This window comes from Danio aesculapii, chromosome 20 (assembly GCF_903798145.1).
Source record: "Danio aesculapii chromosome 20, fDanAes4.1, whole genome shotgun sequence".
Classification (NCBI taxonomy): domain Eukaryota; kingdom Metazoa; phylum Chordata; class Actinopteri; order Cypriniformes; family Danionidae; genus Danio; species Danio aesculapii.
Window position 1 is genome coordinate 16,981,396 of NC_079454.1, and position 21,496 is coordinate 17,002,891.

Here is a 21,496-nt window from a genome sequence, read left to right on the forward strand (position 1 = left end):
CAAAAATTGGATATCTACCTAAGCCTACCTCATATACCCTTAAATAGTGCACAGTCATTTATTGTGTCCAAACCTATAGTGGATTTTAAGTTCTCACATTTCTTTCCATTTTTATCTGAGATTTTGTCTTGACCAGCCATGAGAATGAAACTTGAAAACCACTTGATTTTTTTTCCTTCTTCGCTATAATTTTGTTGCATCTTTTCTGGTTAGTAGCTACACAATGTTTCTCTTAATTAAAGTTTGTTTACTGGTTGAATTGAAAATGATGTTTAATGGCAAATCTAATACACAAATTTATGAATCACCTTTTTCAGAGTTGAAAAGCATGGTGTGTGATCTCAAGGAGGGCTTAGAAAACAGCCTTCTACAAACCAGCAAAATTCAAAGCATTCATGTGAGGATGAGGTATGTTTGTGTTGTTGCTTTGTACAACATACACAGTTGGTTCAAATCAACATTTGGAAAGTGTGTTTGTGAATATCTTGGCTTAACGTTTAAGCCATGTCATAAGGACTTTAATTTCAGCTTCCACTGCTGTTGCGGACATGACAATAATAATAAAATGTATATGTCTTTCTTCTTTAAAATGAGTACATTGTTTTTAATTGGCACAATAGGAGTTATAGCTTATTTGAAGTTGTACATTATTTTTATGTTTTAGGTGGACATTGCTGATGGTGTTAAAATAAACAAAGTTACACTTATGAGTTGCAATCATTAATATCCAACAAAGCTTGTCTGTGATCTGCTTGGGGTTATCTTTACTCAAAAGGAATTGTCAACACACTCCCTTACATGACAAAAAGGGAATAGATCAGATGCTGTTAAGCAACCTCTCGACAAGACACTGCTGGATGCCATTTTTGGTATATTTCTTGCATTTATTTTTTTATTGCTGAATTTGTAGTTTTGTCAATTGTGACCCTTTTTGTTAATACAATGTTTGTTGTTGTTGTTGTTTAATTTAGAATACACTTTGAAAAAAAATCCCACTGCCAGCATGAAGGAGTTGAAACAGGCAGCTCGAAACAAACTAAACAATGAAAAAAGCAAGCTTTTCAAGGGAGGGTAAGTGAACCATTTTTAATCTAGTAGATTATGTCATGAAAGAAATACTCGTGCTTATTGTTCTGTATTGTACAGAATTATTTTATGCAAAAAAAAAAAAAGAATGTTTAGAAAATAAAAGCACCAAAAATGTTTAACTATTATTAAAGATATTCAGCAGCACATTAACTAATGCTTAATTTAGCGTCAAAGACTCTTTCTATTAATAACACACAAACACATATATTAAAAGAACTATTTGCTGCCACCAAAAATAAATTTTTCAAATATTTAAGCATTATGTTTTATCATCATAATAATTAAAGAAGATATTGCTTCATTTTGCACATTTTACAGAGGGTAAAGACTTTTACCATGTAACCTTGTTTAATTAGCTATGGGAATTTATTTAAATGATTAGAACAGATAGATCTTACTGGAATAGATGTCATAAATATCATGACAATATCTGTGAGAAAAAGCTCTTTATCAAAGTAGTCTGCTGTCCAACTTGAAGAAGTACTTTCATGAGGTTGTGTTTGTGTTTTTATAGGTTTTGCAGATCTCTTGAAGACAAATAAGTGATGCATTGGTGCATTTTGGACTTCAGATTGAGAAAGAGACTTGTTCATAATTGTTTTGTTTTATTAGTTATCTCTCTTTAGCATTGGATGTTATAACTTTGATCACATTTTGACAAGCGTCTATCATTTAGATTCAAGTAGTGGGATACAACACCAGTTAGTAATAACCTCAGTTTTCGTTCATTGAATTTCTGTTCATTGTTTTTTGTTTGGACTGTATCAGACAAATGATGTAGTGAATTTGAATGATTGAATAAAGTGACAAGATAAAAAATATATAGAGTCATAGTTTAAATATAAAATAATCAGTTTTTTCCTATTCTGTTCTATCTGTAAATTAGTTCTTGGTTTATATGTAAATATTTGATTGAAAACATTTTACCACTGCATTGCAGTGCTTTATCACCAGTATTTGTAAAATTGTTGATTTTTTTATTCATACTGGCACCTATAAACTTTTTTACAAATACGGTTTACGTTCCCTTCCAAAAGAGATGTACATGTTTTTAATAAAATCTGTAGAATTTAACTCATTATGTTTTAATGTTTTTGTATACGTAATTGGTTAACCTTTGTATGTAATACAACCGGCTTTGGTTCTGTGGTACAGCTATGAATAATATAGTTTTAGTGTAGTACTCGTATTGCAATATTATTATTATTATAGCAAAACCATGTTTTTGGTGTGTGATATGTTCTGACGCACATGCAAACAAACATATTCTGGGCGAGCAAGTAAGCATTTATAATCTGAATACGACTAACGAGCTATTAAAGAAAAGTTTAGCACAGACTTTACTGTAAACCATTGGTTTAATAGCCATAGTTTACGCGTTATGCGTAGATAACCACGCCCTCTACGGTCACAGCCATCAATGGTCACAGAATAGTGTAACACCGGACATGACATTTGACAGTAGTTAGAAGGCAGTGTGCAAACGTTTACTGAGCTACAGTACAAAGCCATTATGATCTCCGAATGGATCTTATATATCATTTTTTACCTGCTCTCTGCTGTTTTTACTGCATTTCTTGCGTATTGTCTGTACATTCATCATCTTCACCAGAAATATGATCATATACCTGGACCTCCAAGAGACAAGTAAGAAACTTGAATAATTGTTATTTTTTAAATGTATTTGAAACAAAAATATCGCAATACGATTTTTTGTTTTTGTTTTGTTGAAGTGAACAAGGCTCAAATAAATAACTTAAAAGTAATATTCTTACAGTTTTCTTTTTGGACATTCACAATCTCTTACTAAAGCGATGTATTCCGACGACAGCCTTATACATGACTTATTTCTTCAATGGTATGACACTTTTGTATCTTATTTTATGTTTTATTCATTTTATCTTACTTGTTGATTTGAACTTGTGCCTATATATCGTTACTTCATATTTAGTTCATTTGGGACTTTTATTGTTTGACAATTTTGTTTTAATTCCTTTAAGGGCAGAGAAATATGGCCCTGTTTACAGGATTTACAGTTTGCATTATGTCGCAATAGTGGTTCACTGCCCAGAAGCTACGAAGGTAAATATTTAATATTTTATGTGCGTTCGTGTGTTTTAATTCAGCGAGAATCCATATGAAAATATAGTAAATTACTTGAATTAATCTGTTGTGGTAATTCTGTAGTGGCTATGGTAACACAAGTTTTTTACCCTTTTCACAGTTCCGGGCTTTTCAGTAGCGGATGTCGTCATAGTTGGGTAAACATAGAGCGCAGGGAATGGGAGAGTCAAATTTTCTTCTTGTCAGTCAATTATTTAATGCAAATTTCCATTTATTAAATTAAAGAAATTTTCAATCGATTCAATATCTCCCCCCGTTAGCTGTTGTATTTGATGCTATACCACGTGGAGTTATTAGGTTATTCCAAGGCATCCCCATCCTTCTATTTTTCTCCCCTTTAGACCCTTCTAAGTTACTACAATGGTAGAAAAATGTTGTTCCTCTGCAACTACTTCAACAAATCAATAAGGTCTTTATTTCTTATTGGAACTGTATCAGTTCCAAATGTTACTTTTTATTGGAATTCTTTTATTTCTGAAAAATATGGCTCATCCCAAATAGCTACTTAATTACAAATAAGATAAAGAAGTTTCATTTAGAATTATTCATCGTACATATCCAGTAAATGCTTTCTTAGTAAAATATAAAAAAGATACTGATACTAATTGTTCCTTTTGTAAGCAACACCCTGAGTCCTCAGTTCACTTATTTTGGCAATGCAGTTATTCTAATTTGCTTTGGAAAGATTTTTCTCTTTTTGTAATTCAGAATGTTGATAAAGACCTTTCCTTACTATGCGAAAATGTTTTGTTTGGTTTTGTTAATTATAAAACAGAAGCTATTCACAAAATTTCATATAATAAATATAAATATTCAAACCAAAACCCTTTTTTTTTTTTTTTTATACATTTTGCTTACAGAAATGCAGTATCATTTTGAAACTATTTCTAACTTTTTTACAAAAAAGGCTTTCAAAACAACTGAAATTTGTAAATCATGTGGGGGAGCAATAAAATAATAATAATAATTCTCTGTTTTTGTAGACAATCATGATGTCACCCAAGTATACCAAAGATCCATTTGTCTACAGACGCCTCTTTAACTTGTTTGGAAAAAGGTAATCTTTCATTTGTTTCAAAATTGTTACATGTCTACATTGATTGCAGGAATATTACCACCACCAACATGTTAGAGGCCACATTAAATTCATATTTTACCTATGTGGCATTTAGTTTATGTCTGAGTGCTTTTATATGTGACTTAAAATGTATGAAATCAACAATGAAGATGGTTCTTTGTGAAGCAGTTTTAGACCTTGATAAAGCCTTTGGTTTAGTTCCATTATACCTGCAGGGTTTTTCCACGTTCCAGGCCCATCACAAACTAGCATAGAGCGTCATGTCCTGTAAAAAACTAGCCTAGAGAGCCATAAACTGTGAAAAAACAAAATAGTCTACACTCTAAAAAACGTTGGGTTATTTATTTAACTCAATGGTTGAGTTAAAAATATTTGGTTCTGTTGGGTTATTTTAAACCTTTTATTGGGTTATTTATTTAATAACTCAACCAGTTGGGTTACAATTTTTGAATTTCAACAGTCAACTGATTGAACTGACACAGAACCGCTGTATTAATATGCGTACGTGATGTTGCTCATGCGTTATAAAGTTTATGCAAGCTCTAATGCAGTAATATTGTTATTTTTTTAATCATATTGCCTCACCGTGTCGTGTTTTTTATATCTGTTTCACCTGGACTCTTAATTTTTGATAATACAAGCGTGCGAGCTTCATAGCCAATCTACATGCGGATAAAAACGATATCTCTCCCTCCGTGTTCATCTCTACAGTTGTTTTGGAGGAAATGCTACACGTATTTGATATATTTCGCCGTCATTCATGTCTTTAGGACCCAGCAGAGACATCAAACTGGAGTCGCGTCCAGTCTTGTTGAAGGTATGTTATGTTGTCTTAAAAAACACTGTCCTTTCGTTAGGAAACTATATTGTAACAACTAAATACTAATATAGACATATATATGTGCTACATTTTGTTCAGGAAGTTGCTAGTTTTCCCAAGAAGTACGGAATCCGAGCATTATATTATTATTGGTCATTATTCACCATTAGAGGGCGCTGAATGGATCATAACGTGAGGAAGTTATCCTGGACAAGAGCAGAGCAGAAGCTTGCTACATCATCTTTTATCAGAAGAGGATTCATTATCCATTTCAGGGTACTTGATTATTAACTATTGAAAGTTAAATGTTATTATTACTGTTTGTGTGTACAATATTGAAGGCCCTGAAAATTGCATTTTCCCTACATCTTATACTAACCTACAGGGATGAAACCACAACCCTATATTGTTAGATGCTAATATAAATGTTTAATCGATTATATATGTCATACAACAATTAAATATAAGCTTAAAAATTATATATATAAGAATTGTAACATCTGCTAGCTTTTTATAATAATAGTAGTAATATATGCTAATAAACAATAATACAAAGCCCTTAAACGTCCTTGCCCAGTTTTCAATTTAGGTGAGATTTTAGTGATGCTGTGACCCCTCAACTGATAAATGTTGTCTGTCATGTTAATTTGTGGTTTATTTTATTTTTTGTTTGTTTGTTCATTGTAGGTTGCTCTGGACAGAGCGAGCTTTAGTCCTCCTTGATAATCTTGTTGAGAAAGGTGAGAAAACAACAGCTCTGTATTTTGTAATATTTGCATGATGTAAAAATGCACCGATACACACATTTAAGCAGTATCATATACTGTAAAGGTGTCTTTACATCACCATATGTCTTAAAATCAAAATATACATTTGTAATTCTTCTGTAAATGCATTTATACATCTCTGAAGAGCACCGGTAGTGTGTAAAGACACAAATGCCTTTTTCAAAAGTGTTTCTGTGCCTTATTTGAGTGTGAATTTGGTATTAGACTCTGTATCAGGCATGAGGCCACAGGTAAGTACAGATGACTGATATAGAGTCTAAGCACAGTTCAGAAATTTCAGTACTCCACTCCTGGAACATTTGACCAAATAAATTGAAATATTACAGACATTAACCTGTTTATATTAATTATTGCGTTATAGCAATTTACTGACAGGTTCCAGTTATTTCAGTAGAAATCTGTGATCAAGAGTTTGACTCTTTTGCAAGTCTCAACTCTTTTGAGCATGAGAATTAAGCACACTGATGAACATCAGTGCAAAATTGACCATGTAAAATGGACCTTATTTGCCCACCAAATTTGCAAATGTGATGCACCTTAACAACTCACATAAAAGACTAATCCTGCAGCTAAAAGTGCACACTTTCATAGTTTTCTTTTCTCTCTATCTGTTTAAGGTATACCCTTGAGATGACCACTTCCGGTTATCTTTTCTCCATTGCTAAACTGGGTAAATACATGATTTTTGTTGTTATTTGGTCCGGCATACATGTGCAAATTTAAAATTTCTGTTTTAAGGTTGGAGCGAACATCATTTGGTATATGGAGGAGTAGGTAACTAAACCATTCTTGGTGTGAAATTTTCCCTCTGTTGAAGTGAGTGGGGAGTATCAAGTTTTTGATTTGTTTTTTCCTTTAAGTTATCATTTGTGGTCAGCAGAAAAAAAAATAAATAAATCAACAACTTGAGGGTAAGTAAATGATGAATACACCCAAAAATCGGTGAAACACCATACACTCATTCAGCAGCAGAGGCGAATCCATCATGTCCTGGAGCTGGGTCAGATGGCATTGCTGTGTGAAGTTTGCATGTCCCTCACAGTCCAAACGCATGCAGTATAGGTAAATTTAATAAACTAAATTGGCCGTAGTGTGTGGGTGTTTCACTGATTTTCAGGTGTATTCATCAATTACTCACCCTCAGGTTGTTGAATGATTTTTATTTATTTATTTATTTATTTATTTTATTTTTTATTTATTTATTTCTGCTGACCACAAATGATAACTTTAAAGGACAAAGCAAATCAAAAACTTAATAGTCCCCACTGACTTCAACAGAGGAAAAAATGCTATGGAATTTCACTGTGGACCAAGAATGGTTTAGTTACCCATATTGTTCAAAATATCATGTTTTGTGTTCATCTGAGGAGAGATTTAGAACAAGAGGAGGGTGAATTAATGATGACAAAATTTCCATTTTTGTGTATATCCTTTTAATAAATCCAGTCTACTGTTTGTATGGCATGGATTTAAGTGCTGTTTTTGTTTATTTATTTTTAGATTGCTTAGGACAGGTGTTTTATACCCACACACCACAGAAACTTTTTGAAGTTTGGGGAGATGCATCACTGCGGATCCTCTCGTATTGCAAAAAAAAAAAGAAGAGAGCCTTGGATCTACTAGTTGGATCTACCTTGGATCTACCAAGCAAACATTTTATCTGGTGAGACAATCCTGCATAACAGCTCTGTTTTAATCCCAATTTGTAGCATTTCACCTTTAATATGAGGGGCTTGTTTTGAGTTTAATTATTGTTTTTTTCTGTTTGATATAAAAACAGCCTTGGAGATCCCACTTTGGAGATGGTGCTTTAACAACTCAGCCAGCTATCATTTCTTCACTGCCATACAGGTTGTGCAGCAAGATGGTTCGGCCCTCATACCAGGAGGCAAAACAAGAATTTGTATACTTGTATTTTGTTCAGTACTTAGAGGAGGAGGAGCAACAGAGACAGAACCCTCTTGTCCTGCTGCTTAGGGATGAACTAAACTGCTCTCAGGCGTTTGTTATTATGAAAGGAGTGGCACTAAATTTATGGATTTAAATAAAGATTTGCCAATGTAATAAAAGCTGTGTATTTTTTATTTACATATAATGATGACTACTACTACTATAATAATAATAATAATAGCTTATTATTATAAAGTGGTTAAGCCACTTTTTGGCAAAAATAACCCAACAAATTTGTTATTTTTATAACCCAAATTGTTGGGTTAACCTTATCAACCCAATGGATTGGGTTAAAATAACCCAACAGAAGGTCGGTGCCAAATTGACCCATATATGGGTTACCTGCTGGGTTATTATTAACCCAACTGTTTTAAGTGAGTAGAGGGTAATCTGCTGTTAAAAACGAACCTAAAAGAGCCATATGCTCTTAAAGTCACATCAGACTGAAGTTAAGATTGTTCTTTTTTCCGCTATTGTGACAATATTTTTTACATTTTGTGTTTATTATTACTTGTTATATGTGAAGTTTGTTTTCAAAAAGACTTGCTAGAACAAATTGTGCATAAATAAATGCCATGCCATTTGTTTAATATTCAGCTGTTAAATTGTCATCTTAATGTAGACATTTTCCGTGTTTTATGGAATTTTATTTGACAGTGAATATTTGACTTGAATAATTCATAAATCAATTTTTTCAGGTTCTTGGGATATGGGCTCATTACAGCTGTGGACCATGACATCTGGTACAGGCAGCGTCGCATCATGGATCCAGCCTTCAGCAGCTCGTGAGTCAAATAAAGGAAAAAATTCTGAAATGTGATTGTGGCATGCAGGATAAGGCTGAGAATCATGGTGGCAAGAATACTAATGGGAAACATCTACATGACACACTAGTCTAACATTTCATGAAAGGGCTTCATTTTCCTTTTTTACTGAGATACTCTGATTTAAAGATCCTTTGAAGTGCTTGTAATGGGCATATTTTTTATTCGATGTTTGACATAATCAACTGAAACAGGATGACAGGGCAGGACATCCCAGCTAGAAATTTTTAGTTCTCTACATGTTCTGAGAATATTATATTCTCATAATATATTATATATATATATTATGAGAATATATAGTTCCCAAACATTCTCTTAAAAAATAGGAAAACATTTTCCAGAAACATTCTAACCACATTCGCTGGTAACAATTTTAGAATATTATATTCTAACATTCTTATAACATTATTAGTGGGTAGTTTTCTTTAAGTTCCCAGAATGTTCTCTTTAATGGTAGGAAAACATTCTCTAGAAACATTCTAAATACGTTTCGAAGTAACATTCACTGTAAAAATGTCCATGATTTTAACAGTAAAAGCCTGTACAAACTACAGTGAAAACCTGTTAATTGATTAACAGCTCATTTCTGCACAAAATACGGAAAACAGCTGTAACAGATCTAACCTTTGTTTTCGAGAAACTAATCAGAGTGTCTGAAATCTCACCACACACCCTCAAGCTGCGGTCACACTGGGCTTTTCTTCCCATAGACATCCATTCATACGCACGCGAATGCGTCAGACCGGAAACGCAAGGTCATGCGTCAAGTTTCGCATGTCGCTGCGGTGCAAAGTTCAAGCTTGGTGAACTCTGACCTGTGAAATCGCATCACTTGACTGCGTGAGACCAATCGAGGATCAAAACAGGACCTCTCTGGGCAGAAATTTAAAACATGGAGCAATCGCTCGCTTTTTTAATGTCTAATCATCTTGTTTAATACCGCCCCTTTTCGCAGTGCCGCACGACAGAATTTCGCACACACAAAGCCCAGTGTGACCGTAGCTTCATTCACTAGTCCCTAAATTAGTCAATTAGTTTAGTCCACTAGACAGAGTGAATGACCACAAATGACTGAATGATGAACACCTGCATTTAACAAGCCCAATCACTGAAGGAAAGAACAAGAAATAAAACTAGAGAAACAGCCTCACACCAAACCAACTGAATTAAAACAGAGGATTAAACAACTCCATGAAATAACAGCATTAGCAGCTTCACTGATTACAGTTTGACTTCAATTCTCTCATATCTGCAAGAATATTTGATAATGAACAGAGGTTTATATTTTTATTGAAAATGTTTCAATTGACCTCACCATCATGGAGATCAGAGGCTGCTTTAGTTGAGCTCTTGAACCTTTACTCCTCTATCTTGATTCTCTGGCTGTTATAACTATGTTTCTGAAACCCCTCAGCTATAGCAAGAAAGGCAATGAGAAACTGTACTGTGTGTACTCAATCATTACAGATATAGTTTCTATTGTTTTATAAGTTTAGCCATAGAATATAACTTTATTTGATATTGTTTAGGTTATGTTACAGCTTCCCATAAAAGTTCAATTGTCAAGGAATTAATAAGAAATTAAAATTTAATTAGTTTAATGCACAAAACCTTGAGATCTCCAGCTACACATCATGACACACAGACATCAAGAATCAGGATATAAACCTCAACCATGGTTGCTAAAAAAAGCTGCTTCATTCATGCTGGGTGCCAGCATAGTACAAAAATCCCAGCATGCATTGCAGCATGAATATATTATGCAGCTTAAAGTTCCTAAAATCTCTTTCTTTTCCTTTATTTTATGTTGTTTTGGGGGAGTAATATTTAAATAGGTTGTTTTGTATTGTTCTGGGTTGATTTTTATTTTTTGTTTGTCACTATTATTGAGATTCAAATACTAATTGTTGATGTCTGTGTGTTTTTAAGTTCTGCCATATATCAAACATTCTCATTGTGAATGGTGTATTTGGGCCTGTTAAAGTTATTGGCTGCTGTAGGTCAAGTGGTTTCATTTGCATATGGTATTAATTTCTCAATTATAACTAACAAGATATTCAATGATTGCACAAGCAGGTGAGGGTGCTTTCAATATCATAGTTAAGCTGCAGTCACACTTGGCTTTTCCTCCCATAGACTTCCATTCATACGCACGCGAATACGTCAGACCGGAAACGCAGGGTCATGCGTTAAGTTTCGCAGGTTGCTGCGGTGCAAAGTTCAAGCTTGGTGAACTCTAACCTGCGAAATCGCATCACTTGACTGCATGAGACCAATAGAGGATCAAAACATGACCTGTCTAAACATCTTGTTTAATCCTGCCCCTTTTCGCAGCGCCGTACGACAGAATTTCGCACACACAAAGCCCAGTGTGACCGCAGCTTTAACAGGTGTTCATCAATAATTATCAATCCTCCTTTAATTAGACACTTAATTATCTTATTACCTTCATCACTGTGTTCAACCCTCTGTAGTGAGGACACCAGAGAGGATTTTGCTCTGGGATTTGAGGGGTTAAATGTGTTCAATAAAAAATACAGACTGTGGAATGTATTTTTAACAGAAATATTCTGTAAACTGAATTTACAAATGTAAAATGTTAATGTAGATTAATGGCAATCACAGCTGCCGGTATTTTTCAGTAAATTTAACAGATTTTTTTTATTAACAGTGTTGCTACAACATTTTACTTTAACATTATTATAACGTTTAATCGTATTGTTTTACTTCCCAAAACATTCTCTTAAAAGAAGGGAAATGTTTTCTAAAACATTCTAATCCCGTTTAATGGTACGATTGTTAAAATATTATACTCTGACATTTTCAGCAGGTATTTTGATCTAGTTCCCAGAAAGCCTTCTATAAAGTCAGGATAATATTCTCTAAATATTCTACATGTTTGTTAATAACATTGTTTGTTTTCTTTTTTGTTTCCAAATTGTTTCCAAAAGATATGACAGACACAAAACACTCTATAACTATTTAAAATATTTAATTTTACTGTAGCAATGTGAAAAAGAAAGTTTAAAGCACTGCATTTTCTTACATTCGTGTGCTCATTGTATAACATGTGTAACAAATAAAACAAAAAAGAAAACAATTTAAAAAATCAGGTATATTTAAAACAGGAAAAATTTGCTGACACATAATACAAATTTTGCTAATTGTATGAAATACTAATTAATTGTCACTTTAAATCTGTTTGCTTTGCCATTATTTTTTAAACCACTAGGTTTTACTTATTTGTCTGCAATAAGTTTTTGAACATGACATTTTATAAATGTTAATAAGTACAGGTCAAAATTAGTACGTTAATTGACTTTCTGTCTCATTATTGAAAAGAAATCATGATCTTATAACATTTCTCTAATGTGACTGTGAAAATGTTGTTACTTTGGTTTTTATAAAACACTGTGAAAACGTTTTCTAAGAGAAAATTGTTTAATCTGGTGCCATTTCAATAGTCTTAATGTTTTTAAAATGTTGCAGATAAAATGTTTCAGCTTTGTTCAAATGTCTTATTGCTAGAACATTCTTCAAAGAACATTCCACATCTCACATCTCAATGATGTTCTTAAAACATTTCTCTAATGTGACTGTGAGAATGTTCTTACTTTGGTTTTATGAAACATTGTGAAAATGTTTTAAAAGAGAACATTGTTTAATCTGGTCCCTTACCAACATTTTCAAAACATTGCTAGAATGTTCTTGTTCATTGTTTTGGGAAAAACATTTTTTGAATATTCATTGAAAATTACATTGAAATGTTTTCTTTAAAACATTAAAACAACCTGTAGGAAATGTTAGTCAAAGTTGAGGGAACGTTCCCTTCTAGCTGGGCATAAAGTAACCCCTCCCCTTCTTTGAAAATAGCCAGTCGCATTTGTTTATAGCACAACTCAAAGCTGTTTAGCTCAAGTACATCAGACTCATGACAGCCACAATCTGCAATAGTAATATACAAGTCTATAATAGTCTGACTCACAGTCTCTACACTTTAAAATACAATTTTCTGTGTAAGTTAAATGGGTTTGTTGGGCTGTGGCGAGCTGTATGTGATCCACTATGTGCTTTGTCTCTGGGCTGAAGCAGATCAAACCTGCACACTATTCACGTGACATAAAAGACTTCATTCACCTCTTAGGAAATCATATTTACACTGTCTCTATTCCCATATAGTACTATTCTCCAAATATTAAGATACAATGTGTGAGAAAGTTTTCACTATGACTCTCCTTGTTCCCTATACTGACTGTGTATGTGTGTGGCCAATGTATTTCCCCCCTCAGGGCTTGCAGTAAAGAGGTGCTACGCACGTTTCAAAAAGACTAAAAAGGAGTTTTAAAATCCACTGCATTCATGCTGGTCACCAGATTTTTGGCCTGATCCTGCTTGCCACAGTGATATGACTGATGAAATAACTGATTCTCGCTTATCAGATACTTACGAAGCTTGATAAGCACATTTGATGAGATGTCAGAACGCCTGATGGACAAGCTGGAGGAAATGGCCAACAACAAAACACCTGCCGTCATGCACGACCTGGTCAACTGTGTTACACTTGATGTCATTTGCAAGGTTTTTCCATCCTTCTCATTGATCCAAGGGGAAGTGTAATGTGTCAAATCAGCTGTTTATCAGTACTCAGTAGTAATTTTCCATTCACAGGTGGCATTTGGTGTTGATTTGAATTTCCTGACTCAAACAGACAGTCCCTTCCAGAATGCAGTAGAGTTGTGTTTAAATGGCATGACCTTGGATCTCAGGGACCCATTATTTAGGGTAAGAAAATGCATCCAAAAACATGTCACTGTAAAGTAGTAGGGTTAACACTATATGACTTGTTTTTTATTTACTTATGTTGTTTGGGAGCTCAGCTTTTTCCCAAAAATTGGAAGCTTATACAGCAAATTAAAGATGCAACTGTTCTCTTGCGGAAAACGGGAGAGAAATGGATACAAAACAGGAAGACAGCAGTGAAAAATGGAGAGGATGTCCCCAAAGACATTCTCACACAAATCCTCAAATCGGCAGGTATGTTGATCTCAAGTGACTGAAAAATTCAGTGGTTAAAGGGATAGTTTACCCAAAACTGAAAATGTTGTCATTATTTACTCAACCTCCATATCCCTCTAAATCTGTTTGACTTTCTTTGATCTGTTAAACAAAAAAAAGATTTTTTAAAAACCTTTTTAGCCTTTATAAACCTTTATAAAAAAAATTATTAGCCCCTTTCAGCTATATTTTTTCGATAGTCTACAGAACAAACCATCATTATACAATAACTTGTTAATCTAACCTACCTAATTAACCTAGTTAAGCCTTTAAATGTCACTTTGAGCTGTATAGAAATGTCTTGAAAAATATATAGTAAAATATTATCTACTGTCATCATGGCAAAGATAAAATAAATCAGTTATTAGAAATGAGTTATTAAAACTATTATGTTTAGAAATGTGTTGGAGAAAAAACCTTCTCTCCATTGAACAGAAATTGGGGAAAAAAAATAAACAAAGGGGCTAATAATTCACGGGGGCTAATAATTCTGACTTCAACTGCATATATATTTGGGAATTTTCACAATAAATGTCTTGATTCAACATTAGATAATGTTATTTTAACAAGTTGCTTAACACTCTTCATGTTTTATTGCAGAGGAGGAAAATGTTAATAACACAGATGATCTTGAGCAGATGTTGGACAATTTTGTGACTTTCTTCATTGCTGGTGAGTTACTGCTCACTTTTATCTCGGTTCATAAACTGTTGTGGATATAAACGGACTGCATGCAGTGTTTTTATTGCATACGTCAAACCCCGCCCCTAACCCAACCCCTACCCCTCACAGTAATGTCACTAGCTCTATTGATTGCATGTGACTGAGATTGTGTGTCTTAGCTTGCATGTGCAAGTCTGCAGCCAGATACTATTGCTTTATTCTTCTGCAGGCCAAGAGACAACAGCCAATCAGCTCTCATTTGCAATCATGGCATTAGGGAGAAATCCGGAGATATATAAACGGTAAAACATTTGTTATAAATTAACAGTTCTGTCAGATTTTTATTACAACACTATAGTTTAATGTTCTTTTCATTTCCAGAGCTAAAGCAGAGGTGGATGAAGTCCTTGGGACCAAAAGAGAAATTTCAAATGAAGACCTTGGAAAATTTACTTACTTGTCTCAGGTTGATTCACAGAGATTTTTACATGCTACAAACACAAATGTTTTTGTCATTCATTTATTCATTCATTCAGTCATTCATCCATTTTCCTTAAATTAGTCCCTAATTTATTAGGAGTCGCCACAGCTGAATGAACTGCCCAAATATTTTTGTATCAATTTTTTTTCTTTTGTGTTATTCAGGTGTTAAAGGAAACCCTGCGTCTGTACCCCACTGCACCAGGAACCAATCGCTGGCTTCATGAAGACATGGTCATAAACGGCATTAAAATCCCTGGAGGCTGTTCTGTTATGGTGAGCATCACCAGCATGACAACTTCAAACAAAAAAAGTCAAACAAAAAGAGCTCCAGTCTTCTTGAATGCAGAAAGATTTTATTTTTATTTTTTTTACATTTTTCACAGAATGAATACAATTTTAAATGTGAAAAAAGTAAAGAAATTCTGACAATGATGGCCACAAAAAATGCTTATTTCATTATTGGTTAAGTACATAAACATTTGAGCCATATTTCTCTTGTTCCATACAGTTCAGTTCTTATGTCTCCCAAAGACTGGAAAAGTTTTTCAAAGATCCGTTAAAGTTTGATCCAGAGAGGTTTGATGTGAATGCACCAAAGTAAGTCATTATCACCTACTGTAGTCTCAATTTCATTTTATCCTCTGTAGTTATTCAGCAAATAAGTTTTTTTCTGTTCTATATTTTTACTTCAGAAATAACTAATCAGTGTGTACATTATTAATGGGATAGCTCACCCAAAGATTTCAATATACTCACTATTTACTCGCCCTAACAATAACTCCAAACTATCTCTAAAACTCTAAACTATCATCTGAAACAAGAAAGTCAAATACTCTGAGGATGATTAACTGAGTGAATTATGTGGTAATTAACATTTTCAGGGGAACTATCCCTTTATGACATTAACATTAGTCAAATGTAGGAATTACTAAACCGAAATATAACAAGATACCTGCTTGACTGAATTAGTGCAATTTTTCTACTTGATGTAACAGTGATAAAGGCTGGAGCTTAAAAAAAATTTTTTTTTTTACAAAGTTTAAGTTGTAAAAAAAGAAATGTTGAGTTTAACAGGTGTGTCAGAATTTTATGAAATGAACACACCTTTATTTTATAACATTATAACATGAAAAGCTGATTTTATTTTGTTTTCTTATCTGAAAGGCCTTTTTACTGCTACTTCCCGTTTGCACTTGGTCCACGAACCTGTCTAGGGCAGGTCTTCTCACAGGTGATGAAACACACACACTCATACACACACGCTTGCACCCCCCTTTAACACATTTTTTAAAAAGTTGGGACAGGAGCAATTTAGGGCTAGTGATCAGGTAAATTGGTCAATTGATGTGATTTGAAACAGGTGATGTCAACAGGTGATTGTAATTATGATTAGGTACAAAAGCAGCATCCAAGTAAGGTCTAGTCCTTTAAGAGCAAAGATGGGCCAAGGGTCGCCAGCATATACATGAGAAAATTATTGAAATGTTTAAAAAAAAAAATCTATGTTCCTCAAAGAAGAACAGGAAGACATTTAGATATTGCACCTTCAACAGTGCATAACATCATTAAAAGATTAAAGGAATCTGGAGGAATTTCAGTGTGTAAAGGATAAGGGTGCAAGCCTAAGCTGAACAACAGTGATCTCCGATCTTTCAGGTGGCACTGCGACATCATTCATCTATAAGCAATATCACTACATGGCCTGGGGACAACTTTGGCAAACCTTTGTCAAATACCACAAGAAGTAGTTACATTCAAAAATGTCAGTTAATACTGTACTGTGCCAAAAAGAAGCCCTATGTTAACGGTGTCCAAAAGCAACATTAAATTCTCTTGGCTCGGAGGCATCTGGTATGGACCATCACACAATGGAAACATGTACAGTGGTTAGAGTAATCTATTTTAGGTATTTTTTGGGTCGAAGTGGATGCTGTGTGCTCCGGACCAAAGAAGAAATGGATCACCCAGACTGTTTCCAGAAACAAGTCTAAAAGCCAGGGTCTGTCATAGTAAGGGGTTGTGTCAGTGTCATTGGTAAAGGTAACTTGGACTTCTGTGATGGCACCATTTATGCTGAAAAGTACATAGAGGTTTTGGAGCACAATATGCTATCTTCTTTTCCAGGGACACCCATGGATATTTTAACAAAACAATGCAAAACCACATTCTGCACACATTACAAAGTCCTCACTGCAGAGGAAGAGGACACAGGTTGCAGCTGCTGTCTTGGCCTGTCTCCAGTAGAGAATGTGTAGCGTATTTTGAAGCGCAAAATTCGACCCCATACAGTTGCTCACCTTAAGACTTGTTTGCAGGAAAAATTAGACAAAATTACCCCTGAAACACTTCGTCATTTGGGGTCTTCACCCCCTAAACATCTTTTAAGTCTTGTGAAAAAAACGGGAACATTCTAAAATGTTAAATGCTTTACTGAAACTTTTATGTTTCATAAGAAACATAAAAATGTTTGGTGTATTGTCTGCAATGAAATACAAGTCAAAGTAAATTTAGGAATCACTACTTTCTTTTTTATTTGTGTTTTCCATACTGTCCGACCTTTTTCTGATTTGGGGTTGTATTTTTTTGCTTTTCTGTTTGCTGTGATCATGATCATCTCTGTTGTGTTTCTACATTTAGATGGAGGCAAAGGTTGTGCTTGCCAAACTGCTCCAGAGATTTGAGTTCAGTCTGGTCCCTGGACAGTCTTTCGATATTAAAGACACCGGAACTCTACGGCCCAAGAGTGGAGTAATCTGCAACATTAAGCAGTGCTCATAGAACATGTTTAAGTTTCTAATGACAGCTATTGTGAAATAAATGATCTTGTATTAGTCAAACATTAATCAGAAAACATAAGTTGTAACAGGGTAATCACTGATGATGATCCATCAATTGATTACAGTATATATAAACTTTAATAAAAACTCATTAACTCACAGTACATTAATTAATATTAAGTGTGCTTTCCAGTATTTACAGCATTAAGTGTGCTTCACACAGCTGAGTGGTTTGACAAACCACCTGTATAAATGTACCATGTCACAATAAAAAAATTCCCCCTCCTTTCTCTAGCGCTACTCTGAGCACAAACAGTTTCTTTTGTATAATCAGTACTTTTGGTACGTATTGCCTCTTGTTGAATCGCTAAATTCCTCCTCGGTTGAAAGTCAATTAGGATTAAAACAATAATTAAACGACAGATTAAAATCACTTATAAGCATTCTTAGGTGTGCCAATTTTCTCTTTAAAATTTTCTTGGTGTTGGCATAATGTAGCTCTTCTGATACACATAAATGAAGAATTTCTTTGTTTTGGAAGAGCAATTCCTTTCATTTACACGTATGATGCACTGTAAATTCTAGTGTGTGATGTTATATTATGACCAGTATTTGAGTGTATTGAAGGGGAGAGTTTATCAAAAACTTATTCTATCATCATTTATTCACCCTTCACTTGTTCCAAAACTTTATCAGTTTCTTGTTTATTTAATAAATATGTTGAAGAAAGCTGGAAACAGATAACCATCGACATCCATAGTCATCGAAATACTTCCATAGTCATGGGAAAACAAATACTATGGACATCAGTGGTTACAGGTTTTCTTGAGAATATCTTCTTTTGTTTAACAAAATAAACTTATAAATGTTTGGAACCTCTTGAAGGTGAGTAAATAGTGTGTAACTTAATTTTTTTTGGGAGACTATCCCTTTAATGTTTAAAAATCTTCACTGAGCTATAATTGGAAATAGTGAAACTTTTTATAGTTGTAAAATAAATGATAATTCTTTTTTTAGGTTTCAAAGCAGCTTTACAAAAGGTACACATTATTGCATGACAATCTAAATCAGAAACGTTAAGGTTATTACTATAATTGTATTAGTTACTAATAAATTGATTGGTTACTTATAACTTTAATTAACAAATAATTACTAATAACTTTGTCAGATAAATATTACATGCTCTAAATCATATTTTTTGTCACCAGGTCAAGGATTAATAGTAAGTATATAATAAAATCAGTTGTTTGTATTTGGACAATTGGCAGTTATGAATTGTTAAATGAAACAGAATTGGCACACAAAAAATTGTGTACTCTGCTTACCAACGTGACTTTATGGCTGTCAATTTTTAGAGTTAAAAGCAACATCCAACACAGAAAATGATAAGCAAAAGCCTATATTATAAACAGTTATGTGTTATATTCTTTATATATATATATATATATATATATATATATATATATATATATATATATATATATATATATATATATATACACACACATACACACACAGTTGAAGTCAGAATTATTATTAGAATTATTAATTATTAAAAAGAAAACAATTCAAAGGGGGGCCAATAATTCTGACTTCAACTGTATATATATATGTATATATATATATAGACTTAAAATAATTATTCGCCCCCTTTGAATTTTTTTTTTCTTATTTAAATATTTCCCAAATGATGTTTATCAGAGCAAGGTAATTTTCACAGTATGTCTGACAATTTTTTTCTTTTTGAGAATGAATTACTTGTTTTATTTCGGCGAGAATAAAAGCCATTTTTAATAATAATTAAAAAAAAACATTTTAAGGTCAAAATTATTAGCCCCTTTAAGCTATTTTTTTTTTTTTTTTGATTGACTACAGAACAAACCATCTTTATACAGTAACTCTCCTAATTACTTAACCTGCCTATAGTTAACCTAATTAAATTAGTTAAGCCTTAAAATGTCACTTTAAGCCATATAGAAGTGTCTTGAAAAATATTTAGTAAAATGTTTTTTACTATCTTGGCAAAGATAAAAAATAAATCTCTCTCTCTCTCTCTCTCTCTCTCTGTTTTTAATAATAAAAAAAATTTAAGGTCAAAATTATTAGCCCCTTTAAACTATACATATTTTTGATAGTCAGATCAAATCTTTATACAATAACTTGCCTAATTACCCTAACTTGCCCAGTTAGCCTAATTAACCTAGTTAAGCCTTTAAATGTCACTTTAAGCTGTATAGAAGTCTCTTGAAAAATATCTAGTCAAATATTATTTACTGTCATCATGGCAAAGATAAAATAAATCAGTTATTAAAAAAAGAGTTATTAAAACTGTTATGTTTAGAAATGTGTTGAAAAAAATCTTTAACCCTAAAAAGATATGAAGCTTTATATACATAACTTTGGAGTTCGAACTAACTAATAATATTAATTAATTAATATTGATAATAAATAGTATTATATAAAATGGCTATAGCGAGAGAAAATTTTGATAAAACGTTTGGATAACATGCACGGTTCTCTGGCAAGCAAGTAAGCATTTATGATCTCAATATGAATAAACAGCTATTTTTAACAAAAGTTTAGCACAGACTTTACCGTCGTTGTTTAATAGAATTTACGCAGTTTGCGTAGAACACGCAGCAGAGTGATAACCACGCCCTCTCCGGTGACAGAGAATGGCGTTACACCGGACATGACACAAAATTCTGACATTTGATAGTAGTCTAAAGGGTGTACAAGAAAGGTTTTATGAAAGTTTACAAATATATACTGTTGGATCAAAAGACCCAGTCACAGGAGTTTCAGGCATAGGTGTATACATTCCAAAATTTAAGATAAGAATTTCAAAAAGATTATCAGATAAGTTATCAATTTACTCTATAGAAACAACTGCATTAATAATAGGACTAACATGGGTGGAAGAAATATGCCCTGAGAGGGTAGTTATTTGTTCGGATTCAGCATCAGCATTATCATCTTTAATTACTCACAGATCAACCAGAGAAGATTTAATTTATGAGGTATTTACAATTTTATATCGTATACAAAGGAAAGGAGGGACAGTAGGGTTTTGCTGGATACCTGCGCATAAAGGAATATATGGAAATGAAATGGCTGATAAACTGGCAAAGGAAGCATTGAAAAGTAATAAGTTAGATATCGGGATTCTCTTAGGAAAAGGTGAAATTAAATCTATTATTAAAGAAAATATTAAGAAAGAATGGCAAGGAATCTGGGTTAGAGACAAGAAGGGACGGCATCTATATAAAATTAAAAAAAATAGTAGAGACAAAAAGAAATGTATATGGTAGAAACAGAAAGGAAGAAGTTATATTAACTAGACTGAGACTTGGTCACACTGAACTAAATTCAACTATGTCAATACTGGGAGTTAAAGAAAATGATTTGTGTGGTCATTGTAGAGCCAGAGAAACCGTAGAACATGTTATGTTTGATTGCAGGAAATATATACAAGAGAGGAGGGAATTAATAGAATATTTAAATAATAATGGACGTAAAGATAGAAACTTAGAATATATATTAGGGATAAATGTTAATAGGGATAGTTTAGGGTATTAATACAATATCTATATAACACAGGATTGAGCGAAAGAATATATATATATATATATATATATATATATATATATATATATATATATATATATATATATATATATATATATATATATATATATATATATATATATATATATATATATAATTTAAATTAAATGTATTAAAAGGACCCTGAGGGACTAAGTCTGGAAGCAGGAGGAGCTGAACACGCAGTGCCAGCTGACAGCTGAGTCCTGATGGAGAAAATTAGGTAAGCATAATAGTAT

General features: G+C 33.1%; 1 protein-coding gene and 2 long non-coding RNA genes across 3 annotated transcripts; all 3 read left to right on the top strand.

Annotated features, from left to right (window-relative positions):
* The first annotated feature begins 319 nt into the window (after positions 1-319).
* LOC130247360 (uncharacterized) lies at positions 320-1,057 on the top strand. The gene is made up of 3 exons (XR_008839544.1): positions 320-408; positions 665-869; positions 972-1,057. It is a non-coding gene; the product is annotated as an uncharacterized LOC130247360 (long non-coding RNA).
* Positions 1,058-2,520: 1,463 nt separating this feature from the next.
* LOC130247355 (cholesterol 24-hydroxylase-like) lies at positions 2,521-17,951 on the top strand. The gene is made up of 15 exons (XM_056480577.1): positions 2,521-2,736; positions 2,867-2,947; positions 3,090-3,171; positions 4,197-4,270; positions 8,548-8,634; positions 13,113-13,251; positions 13,342-13,455; positions 13,551-13,707; positions 14,329-14,400; positions 14,621-14,693; positions 14,773-14,857; positions 15,037-15,147; positions 15,383-15,471; positions 16,039-16,105; positions 17,512-17,951. The coding sequence occupies exons 1-15, from the start codon at positions 2,603-2,605 to the stop codon at positions 17,650-17,652; spliced, it is 1,506 nt and encodes a 501-aa protein (XP_056336552.1). The 5' UTR covers positions 2,521-2,602; the 3' UTR covers positions 17,653-17,951.
* On the top strand, positions 5,001-8,537 carry LOC130247359 (uncharacterized). The gene is made up of 6 exons (XR_008839543.1): positions 5,001-5,108; positions 5,211-5,387; positions 5,799-5,851; positions 6,517-6,569; positions 7,400-7,562; positions 7,680-8,537. It is a non-coding gene; the product is annotated as an uncharacterized LOC130247359 (long non-coding RNA).
* Positions 17,952-21,496: the final 3,545 nt, after the last annotated feature.

What these genes read in the sequence shown, in the direction of transcription:
- LOC130247355 (XM_056480577.1), top strand. Translation starts at nt 2,603, where the DNA reads ATGATCTCCGAATGGATCTTATATATCATTTTTTACCTGCTCTCTGCT. An exon ending in ACTGCCCAGAAGCTACGAAG is followed by an intron (nt 3,172 to 4,196) that starts GTAAATATTTAA and finishes CTGTTTTTGTAG; the next exon opens with ACAATCATGATGTCACCCAA. An exon ending in ACAAATCCTCAAATCGGCAG is followed by an intron (nt 13,708 to 14,328) that starts GTATGTTGATCT and finishes GTTTTATTGCAG; the next exon opens with AGGAGGAAAATGTTAATAAC.